Raw genomic sequence first — 10101 nt, forward strand, 5'->3', positions numbered from 1 at the left:
TTTTGGGGAGGTCACCTCCTAATAAATGTCCTTACAGAAAATCTAACTGATCATTTTAAATCTACACTTTGACTTTTAATACTTAACTACAACAAATATCACATACTTTAACACTTTTACTCAAGTAATATTCCTAAAGGAGACTTTAACTGTTACCAAAGTCCATTTTTTTTGGTAAGATACTTTTACTCAAGTATCACTTTCACTGTGTTACTTTATCCAACAGTGTAACACTGAAGCTGTGCTGGTGAACGGAGGAATAAATGTGTGTTTGTTTGCGTGTGAAAGAGGAGAAAGTAACAAGTTTGGCGAAAGGACAAGGGTTTAGTTTTAGCTCCAGACTGTAACTGAGAGGAGAAATACTCTCAGGACCAAGTCTGTTCACTAAGAGCCAAGAGAAAAGGACTTGTGTCACTGAAAACCAGGTGTGCCTTCAAAGCTTAATGCTTCATTTAGAAGTAAAAACATCTAATTGACCTTTAAGAAGTAACTGATTAAACATAAAAGCTGTTTTCCCAGGTTTAGGACAGATTGAAGGAAGGCTTGGTGAGTTATTAAGGCTGATATTTGCTGTTTTCACTTGTCCCTCAACATAAAGACTCTCTTCAGTCAGTACTGTTTTATGTTGTCTTTTTCAAAATATAGTTTTTATAGGACAAAAGTAAGACGTCTTGGCAGGACTATATGGCTGAAAAATGTATCACAAGTGTTTCATATCAGTCGATATAGATAATTATTGATTTGTTTTACCTATCTGAAAGGCAACATTGTAAATAAGAAATTGTTGTTAATGTTTTGCCTGTTGGAATAAAGGTTAAATAAAATAAGGAGCAGGAGAAAATGTTCTGATTATTACTGCCAAACTGCTGATGAATTTATTGACCACGTGTTATCACTCAGCACTAGCTATCAGGTTATAACCAGACTCTTAAATCAGCATATACTTTTAAAATCAGCCAATATTCGACACTTTTAAAGAAACAGCCAAGTTACCCTCTGTGAAAAAAGATGATGGTTGTTTCTTCTTCTTTGGATAAATGAAGTATTTAATAGTTTGATGCGTTTACCTCTGCATACAGAAAATCTAAATGTGGGAATGTTTTAGATTAAAGTTTTAGATTAAAATATCTGTGTGTTTTGTCATGTGAGGTTTGGTGTCGTCCTCACAAATCAGCAAAAACACTTCCTGACTCCAGACAGGGCTTTTTCTCTCCTCATGCTGTCGTCTCTTAATTTTATTTTCCACTCTGTCTCTGATCTTAGAGGGGGGGCGCAGCTCCAGTTCAATCTACTGTGTGAAAATTAAATTTGAGGTCAGAGGCAGGGGGCTGGTCAGCAGAACTGCAGGATAATGGCTGCTGGAGAAAAAACTTACAGAAATGCAAGCAAGCCTTGATGATGTCATTCTTAATGGTCAACCAAAGAGTGGGATGGCCACCGTCACTATATTCTGCTGATATTGTTTTATTGGATGATGTACAGGGTGACAAAGCAGTTTTAAAACCTGGTCATAAAAGGTCATGACCATATAAATAGTTTTTAACTCTACAAATATTTACTGCTGTGATTTAGTCATGCACTTTTAATAATATTACATGAACTAAATTACTGAGAACAGAAAATCCAAAATATAAATCCACGTTTAAATCCATCTGCACTGACAAATGTGTCAGAGTTTTGTTGTTGTTATACCTCAGCTATTGTGTTGACTCCTTTCAAACGATGAAATAATAATCAGCCTAATTAATTAGCTGTAATCAAAGAGCTCACTCTATGGAATTACAACTATTTGGACCAAAAGTCTCAGACTAAACAAAGATATTAGCTTTGGGAAAACAATCTTTAAAGAATGGTTTGGAGACAGAGAAAGCATTGAGGAGGAACATTTTTAATTAATTAATTTAGTTTGTTACATTCTCAGGATTGCTGCTCTTGTTTTCTGCTCCACATCAGCTGGACAAAGACATGTTTCCCATAACTCTCCCATCCCCTGAGTTGTTTTCTTCCCCTGACACAAATAATATAAAAACTGATGGGTTCAGGAGAGGAAGCCTAGTTTGTGCTCGACTCTTTGCTTTCTTTAATTAGAAAAAACCCGACTGCAGATTCACCTGCTTCAGACGAGCATGTCACGTTTTAGACGTGTTGTTTTATAACTTAGTTTAATTACAGATCCTTGGAACAATTAGTCATGTATGACAGGATGAGTCTGGGCTGCAGACTTCATGCATGACTTCACACATGTATTGTGACGTGTTTCTTCCTGTCTGCTTCCCAAAGGGTGGGAAAAAGAGATCAACCCTGCAGACATGGAAACTGGGTCTGTGTGTGGATTATACATAATCACATTAGATACCTTTTACATGTTCTCGTGTCATTACTTCACCCAAACTTTACAGAAACATTGTTTTTTGCTCTTTTTATTGCTCTTGACTGTGTTGTTGTTGTTGTTGTTGTTGTTGTTGTTGTTGTTGTTGTTGTTAGAATAGAATTCAACTTTATTGTCATTGCACCGTCACAAGTACAAGCAACGAAATGTAGTTTGCATCTATCCAGAAGTGCTATACAGGGTTTAATATGTATTTACAGGTGTGCAAAGGTTGTTATAAAAATAAAGTGTTCAATATAAAAACAATATAATATAAATAAAGAAATATGGGAGCTATGTGCACATATACAGATTATACAGATTATACAGAATGTTAGGAATGAATTGTATATTAGTAGATTTACAATGTAAGATAGTTAATGGCAAGATTTTCAGATTATATACAGATTATATACAGATTATATACGGAGTATGTATGAGTGTGAGGACAGTCCGTATGTTATTGTTTGTATTATTATTATTGTTGTTGTTGTTTTTTATTGTTATTATTATTGTTGTTGTTATTATTACACACTTCATTATCAAAACTGCTTTGCATTAAAGTACCTGTGACATTTATATCCTTCAAATACAAAAAGTCAAAGAAAACATCTTTATACTTAAGAAAATTGGCATAGTACACATGATTTTACCCATTATGTCACATAACTGGCCCATTTTATTTTGAATTTGGTTCAGCCAAAGTGAAACAGGAAGTGACATCAAAGGGGAACTCATTAGTAAAATAAACTCTGGTCTTTGTTTATTAAAACAATATTATTTAAACTTTAACCCTTCTTCATCTCTCTGATAGTGACTCAAAATAATCTAAAGAAACATCAGATTTTACTGTATTTTGTATTTTTTGTGTATTTTGTGTTAGCTGTTGTAACAACGCTCTGTTCAGACATTCCCCTCTGACATCACTTCCTATTTCTTCACATGCAAATATCTCAACAGCTGTTCATCTCAGCAGTGTGAAGTTTGTTTTACAGCATGTTAATGTTTTCTCTCCAAAAATGCATTCAAGTTTATTTCAAACATTTAATGTCACGGTCACTTTAAGCTCCTAAATAAGTCCTTTTTGTGGGCGTTGGCATTGGATTGATGTTTCAGATGAAACTCGACTGAATACTGGTTGTTTCAGCTGCATGTGGGTTTATGGAGGCAGGTTTGCTCACAGACACAGTTCGACTTTGGATTTTCTCCTTCCAGGAGCTGATAAGAGAAGAAAACGAGTGTTTTTGTTTCATCACCTCGCCCTCTCTTTCTGTCGCTCACCTCAGGTGTTGACGGTGAAGTGTGTGGTGGAGAGGTCAGGAGGGAGCTCTGCTCTGCTTCTGTCAGCTCACTGAAACATCTCACAGTTCCACCTTAAAACAATCACAGTTCCACCTTAAAACACTCACAGTTCCACCTTAAAACACTCACAGTTCCACCTTAAAACACTCACAGTTCCACCTTAAAACACTCACAGTNCACAGTTCCACCTTAAAACACTCACAGTTCCACCTTAAAACACTCACAGTTCCACCTTAAAACACTCACAGTTCCACCTTAAAACACTCACAGTTACTGGAGACAGTTCGTGAAAAGCTCGGTTCATGTGAAGTTGTTTCAGCTGATCGAAGTGTTCAACAGGAAAAATATTAGAGAATTTTCCTTTAAGGAGAAAAGTTAAAACACAAACACGTCAGAGGCCATGAATACTGCAGCTAACCAAAAGAGCAGTGCGTTATTTGGGACGACACCTGTTTATATTCAGGATATTAATTGTTTCTGCCTTTGTGAGTAGAAACTGTTGAGTTTGTAAAGTGTTGTGTAAAGGGAGCGTCATGTGAGGGTGTGTACTCTCTGGTTAATGACTAATGGACTGCAACAAGAACAAAGTTCAAACAATCAGTCAGGAGACAGAAACCCAGTGTCAGAGCCTGGAAATGTGTGGCGCCCTTTTACCAAATTACTTATAGACATTTTTTATTAAAAGTTAGTTACAGTTTTTACATTTTTTTATGTAAATATCATTAGGATAAAGAGAAAAGAAAGTAAAAAATGTTACCAGCTGATCCTAATCAGGTCTGATGGACAAACTGCAGTAACATCTTTTTATATTTTATTTTATTTTAGTTACTAGAAGTAAAAGGTGATGTCATAATTTCCCAAAAGCTGACTGTTAAAATTGATGTAAAGTTTTGAGTAGATTAAACCTTTCTAGTTCAGTCTGCTGCAGTTTCAACCCAAAAAAAAACCCCCAATCAAAAGTAAACATTTGTCATGTCTGTCAGCTCTGTGGGCTTTTGTTTGGTACGTTTCATCTCTTCCTGCAGGTTTTTCATTCTGTGGGATGTTTTTATACTCTGTTTTTTGAGTTTTATCTGCACACATTCAGTAGAGTTTACCTCCTAAGGCAGTGTGTGTTTGTACTGTAGGTTATACACATTAAAAGTGATTTTCTGCCTCACTCCGTTCACTCGTCTTATGTGAGCCGTCACATCGAAACAAGGATTAAGTCTAAAAGTTGTATGTGGAGAAACAGGCAGATAGTGTTTTGATTAAAACACTTGCAAAAATTACAGTTTGTCAAAATATAACTAATAAATGTGTTATCCATGTATCATTTCAATGAACTGTCTGAAATATTAAACTAAAATTTTTTGAAGCACTTTTTTGAGCAATAGCAACAAAAATTCCCGATTTTGAGGAAAAACGCCTTAAAGGTGACAAAAAAATCCTCAATAAAATGACATAAAATTAGGATTTAGACCAAATATTTATGTGTTATTGTAACCAACAAGGCAAATTAAATAATATCTCTAGATCTAATTATATCAGGATGATCTAAATGTCAAAATGTAACTTTTAAAGCAGGAATCTGAAAATAAGATTAGGTCATTTTGACCAAATTTGACTTAATCCTCATTTCGATGTGATGCGTGACATATTTCACATATTTAATCCTTTTAAAACTATTATCTGATGGTCACATTTTATGCTAATGAGTTTTTCTTCACGACGTGCCGTTTTGTCAGAAGTTGTCACGTGAACAATAAAATATCTCAGAAACCATTCTGTTTTTAATTGTTCTTTTCCTCTGCCCTGTTTAAAACAGAAACTTGTTTCTTTCTGAACGCTCAGATCTCATAAGTTACACAAACTGTATTTTAAGCATTTTCCTTTTGTTTTAAACCTTGGAGGAAATGTTTTAAACTGTGACGACGTGTTTTGAGAAGTGATTCCTTTAATGGTTTTGTTTAAACTTGTTTACATTATGGCAGATTTGTTGTCTTTTGTTCGAGTAGCTTTAAGCTTAAAGTACCGCTCCTCGTTCTGCTTTAGTCATTTTTTCCCCGTTCTTGTCTTCTTCTTTGTTGTGTTATCAGGATGAGCACACGGCCTTCAGGACAGAAGACCCCGGTGGACCACGGTGTCCAGATCCGCTTCATTAATGATCTCGGTGACAGAGGCGGGGGGCAGCCATTATCCCAGCCTGCGCTGAAGCCTCAGTCCAAATATGGCGTAGCGGTCCGGGTGCAGGGTATCGATGGCCAGCCGTACGTCGTCCTGAAGAACGGACAGAAGGGGGACTCTTACGGGGTCCAGCTCAGGACCGACTATGCCACCAGCTACCGCAGCCTTCCCAGGAGGAAAGACCAGGCAGATCCAGGGAGCCAGGGGGAAGATGGAAGTGTGGAGCAGGGAGGGGGGCTACGCCGGGCTCAGTCCCACGGCTCACTACTAGACAGGGATGGAGGGGGCCATGAGGATTTCCAGCTTTCTAGACCACCTGGGGATGGAAAGTCTGGGAGCTACGGGAATCTGGACGGAGGAGTTGGAGTCAGGAGAGACAGGGAGGACACGTGGGGTGGTAGAGAGGGGAGGGTGGACAGCAACATGTGGGGGGGTTCATACCAGGCAGGGCTGAACAGGTCTTTGGGGTCAGTGAGGGACCCGGACCCTCCTCAACAAACAAACGAGCTCCGCTCCAATCAAAGGCTGACTTCAGTCGACAGGCTCAGGAACAGGTTTGACGGCGCCACACCTGGAGGTCAGCAGAGAGGACCGCCCCCAGCACCTCAGCAGCCCAGAGCTCCGTCTCCTCACGTCGCGCCCAAACCCTACACCTCACCTCCATCTTCAACCTACAGCAGCTCCAGACCAGGCCAGGCTCCGCTCCAAGCTCCCAAACACTCGGCCAATCAGTGGACGCCTAAAGAACCGCTGCAGGTGGATCTGATCGACCCACAGGTAAAAACAACAACAACAATTTCTGCTTTGGCGTGCTCCCTTTGTCTGAGCTCTAAACACCACCAAGCAGGCAACATGGCAAGAGTTTTCTGATCTGTCTTAAGGTGACCCCTGACCTTTTGCTGGACCAGGTTCAGAGTTCTGAGACCAGCATCGAGGAGGAGCAGCTCCTGAAGACTGTGTACAACATCCTGAGACAAGGGTACAGACGCACGTTTTTATTTAGTTTAGGTTTTATTTTACTGCTGAATTTAGTTGACCTAATAAAACCAGGGTTCCTGCAGATCCTTAAAAAGTCTTAAAAGTCATTGAATTCATCAATCCAAAAATAAGACCTTAATTAGCCTTAAAGGTCTTAAATCAATCTTCAGAGGTCTTAAAAATGTTGTAATTCATCTCAAATATTAAAATAATTGGTAAATTTTTTTTAAATATTCACATGCAGACATTCCCCTTTGACATCACTTCCTGTTGTTTCACATGCAAATATCTCAACAACTGTTCATCTGAGCAGTGTGAAATTCATTTTCTAATATATTAATAATGTTGTCTTTCCAAAAATGCCTTCATATATCTTACAAATTTTGATGTCACGTGCACTTTAAGGTTTCATTTACAGCAAACTGGGGTTGAGAACCCACTATTGGTCCTAAAACTCCAAATTTTGGGTCGTTAGAGAATTTCCAGAAATTAAATTAAGTTTAAAAACTGACTGCTAAGAATGTTTCTGCTATAGTTAAGATATGGATAAAAACAATTGGTCTGTTAGCAATATTTGAATACTTCAACCAAAAATACTTTGATTCATGAGTTTCTGCCACAGTTTTTTTTTTCATTTTGTTTTATTATGAAATTGGTGTTAAATTTAATTTCACTTGGCATTAAAAAGTCTTAAAAAGTCTTAGATTTAACTTGTCTTAAACTGTAGGAACCCTGAAAAGGAACTACTTTTTGTTCTTGTAGGTCCAGTGAAAGTGACGTTGTCATCAGGCACAAAGTTAAAACCATCTTTCAGAAGATTCAGAGCATAATGGTTTGTTCTTTTCCTGACATGACTCCATTTACTGAGTTTATTTTTGTTTAACAAAAAAAAAAGTTTACATGTACTGTTTTATTTATTTATTTATTTTTGCAGCCTAATGAAAGCCCCCGTGAAGACTGGGTCAGAGACAAAAAGGAGCTTCAGACAAAGGTGGCTCAACTTCAAACTGCCCTGCAGGAGGAGAGGAGGAGGGTGAGCTCTATTTTTATTCATCAAAATTAAATTGTACGTCGTTTATTTATTTATTTATTTATTTATTTATTTATTTATTTATTTATTTCCTGTACTGGACTTAATAACTGAGTTCAAATCATTTTGCACACCCCCTCAGATCATGAGTCATGACTGCTTTTTTCCTGTAATTTATATATTTCTGCACAGTATCTTTCTTTATTCTTCATTTTACTCAACTTCATCTTAATAGACGTTACAGTAATGATTATTCTTACTTTTATTTTGATCTATGTTTATTGTTATTGTTATTATCTTTAATTTTATTATTGCTACAATTGATAATGTCACATAGTAATATACTGTTTCTGTGGATTGATGTATGTACCTGCTGCTGCTGCTACACCTGAATTTCTCCTTGTGGGATAATAAAGGCTGTTTCGTTTCTATTCTATTCTATTCTATTCTAAACTTGGGTGAAGTCTAATCGTATTACCAAACATTTATAGTCAGTAGGGATGCACGATATATCAGCATTCATATCAGTATCGGTAATTTCTGATATTGATTTCCCACTTTTTATCTTTGAGTTTCTGTTTTGGAAGAGGAAATGGTTGGTTGAGCTGCATCTGTTTGATCATGATAGTGATATTGATGCTGTGTTTGTGCATAAATTTATATAATATAATTTGTGTGTTTGTGTAAAATCAGTAAATATCGGTTATCAGCCAGAACAGCAATAATTATATCGATATTGGCTGAAATTTTCATATCGGTGCATCCCTAATAATCAGGGTAAAGTATGCAGATTATTAAAAACACTTGTGGCTTAGATCAGCATGTATTTATCTGTCAGTTCAAGCTGTCAGTGGGATGTGAGGAAGAACTGCTTTAATCACATGGATCAAATCCAGAAACACACAAACACTTCCTGCCAGTCTTCTCAGAATAAGACATTATTTTATTTAACCTTCTCTTTAATGAGGGTAGTAACTCCTCTGAGTTTTATGCCTTTTTTAAATAATCTAACCAGGACTAATTAGTTGCATTAGATGGAGTGTGCTTCAGATTAATCCTCAGATTAAACCATAAAGCCCCTCTGGCCTGGGTAGAGGTGCACACAAACACACTCAGAACTCCTTCTGTGTTGGTTTAAAAAAAACTCCACAAGACTTAAGTTCAAATAACTCTTAATACCTTAAACTGTTACATGTATTGATCAGTGTGGAAGCCCACTGCAGAGTTTTTATTCCTAAAGACTAATTATTTATTCCACCTGAAGTCTCGTGTTTCACTTCCCCTCATTTATTCATCATGTCTGCTCGTGTGCAGGAGTCTGTTAGCAGCTCTGACCCTGTGCTGAAAGCTGAGCTGGAGTCCTGTCTGGATGAAAATCTGCAACTCCAGGAGACGCTGGATCGGAAGAAGAGAGAATTAAATGAAACACAATCAGAGTGAGAGGAGACACACACACACACACACACTGTAAGTCAGAAGTGTGACGGTTTGCTGACAGCAGCATCTTATTGACAATAGAAACAAAAGTGATTGAGTTGACAGAGTCATGGCCGGATGTGAGAGTGTGCTCCTGCCTCACAGGCTGACCCAGCTGAGGATGGACAGAGGCAACGCTGAAACACGAGTCAGAGAGTTGGAGGACCAGCTGGCTGAGCTTCAGGAGGAACTGAGAAGAGAAAGTGACGGCAGAACGGTACCACAGACAGAACCTCGACCTCTTGAGCCCCATGCCCCCGGTACCGGGGACAAAACAGCTTTTTTCCCTTTTCTATTTCTTTTAACTTCTGTGAACTTAAGATCTGTCAGTTGAACCTGGACATGTTTGGTATCAAAATAAAGTTAAGAATCTTGGCTAAAAGCACAAGGAAACTATTTTTACATTCACCAAACACAGTTCAAATGACAAGCAGTTGAATCAGAAAGAAAACTAACTGTACAAAATGTCATTGCAAATCTGTTAATATGTTACAGCAAATCTGTTAATACGTTACAACAAATCTGTAAATACGTTACAACAAATCTGTAAATATGTTACAACAAATCTGTAAATACGTTACAACAAATCTGTAAATACGTTAAAACAAATCTGTAAATATATAACTAATCTGTAAATACGTTACAACAAATCTGTAAATACGTTACAACAAATCTGTAAATACGTTACAACAAATCTGTAAATATATAACTAATCTGTAAATATATAACTAATCTGTAAATATATAACTAATCTGTAAATATATAACTAATCTGTAAATAT

The 10101-nt window shown here is 37.2% G+C and overlaps 1 protein-coding gene across 1 annotated transcript in view; it reads left to right on the forward strand.

Annotated features, from left to right (window-relative positions):
* Nucleotides 1–10101, forward strand: part of cgna (cingulin a) — a gene marked incomplete at its 3' end in the record, with an annotated part of 28597 nt that overhangs the window by 1440 nt on the left and 17056 nt on the right. Inside the window, 6 exon segments of the mRNA XM_014009695.1 lie at nt 5749–6613; nt 6745–6815; nt 7577–7646; nt 7749–7847; nt 9159–9280; nt 9426–9537. Coding sequence (XP_013865149.1) covers nt 5749–6613; nt 6745–6815; nt 7577–7646; nt 7749–7847; nt 9159–9280; nt 9426–9537 — 1339 coding nt within the window.

The sequence above is a fragment of the Austrofundulus limnaeus genome, unplaced genomic scaffold (assembly GCF_001266775.1).
Source record: "Austrofundulus limnaeus strain Quisiro unplaced genomic scaffold, Austrofundulus_limnaeus-1.0 Scaffold60, whole genome shotgun sequence".
In the NCBI taxonomy this organism is placed as follows: domain Eukaryota; kingdom Metazoa; phylum Chordata; class Actinopteri; order Cyprinodontiformes; family Rivulidae; genus Austrofundulus; species Austrofundulus limnaeus.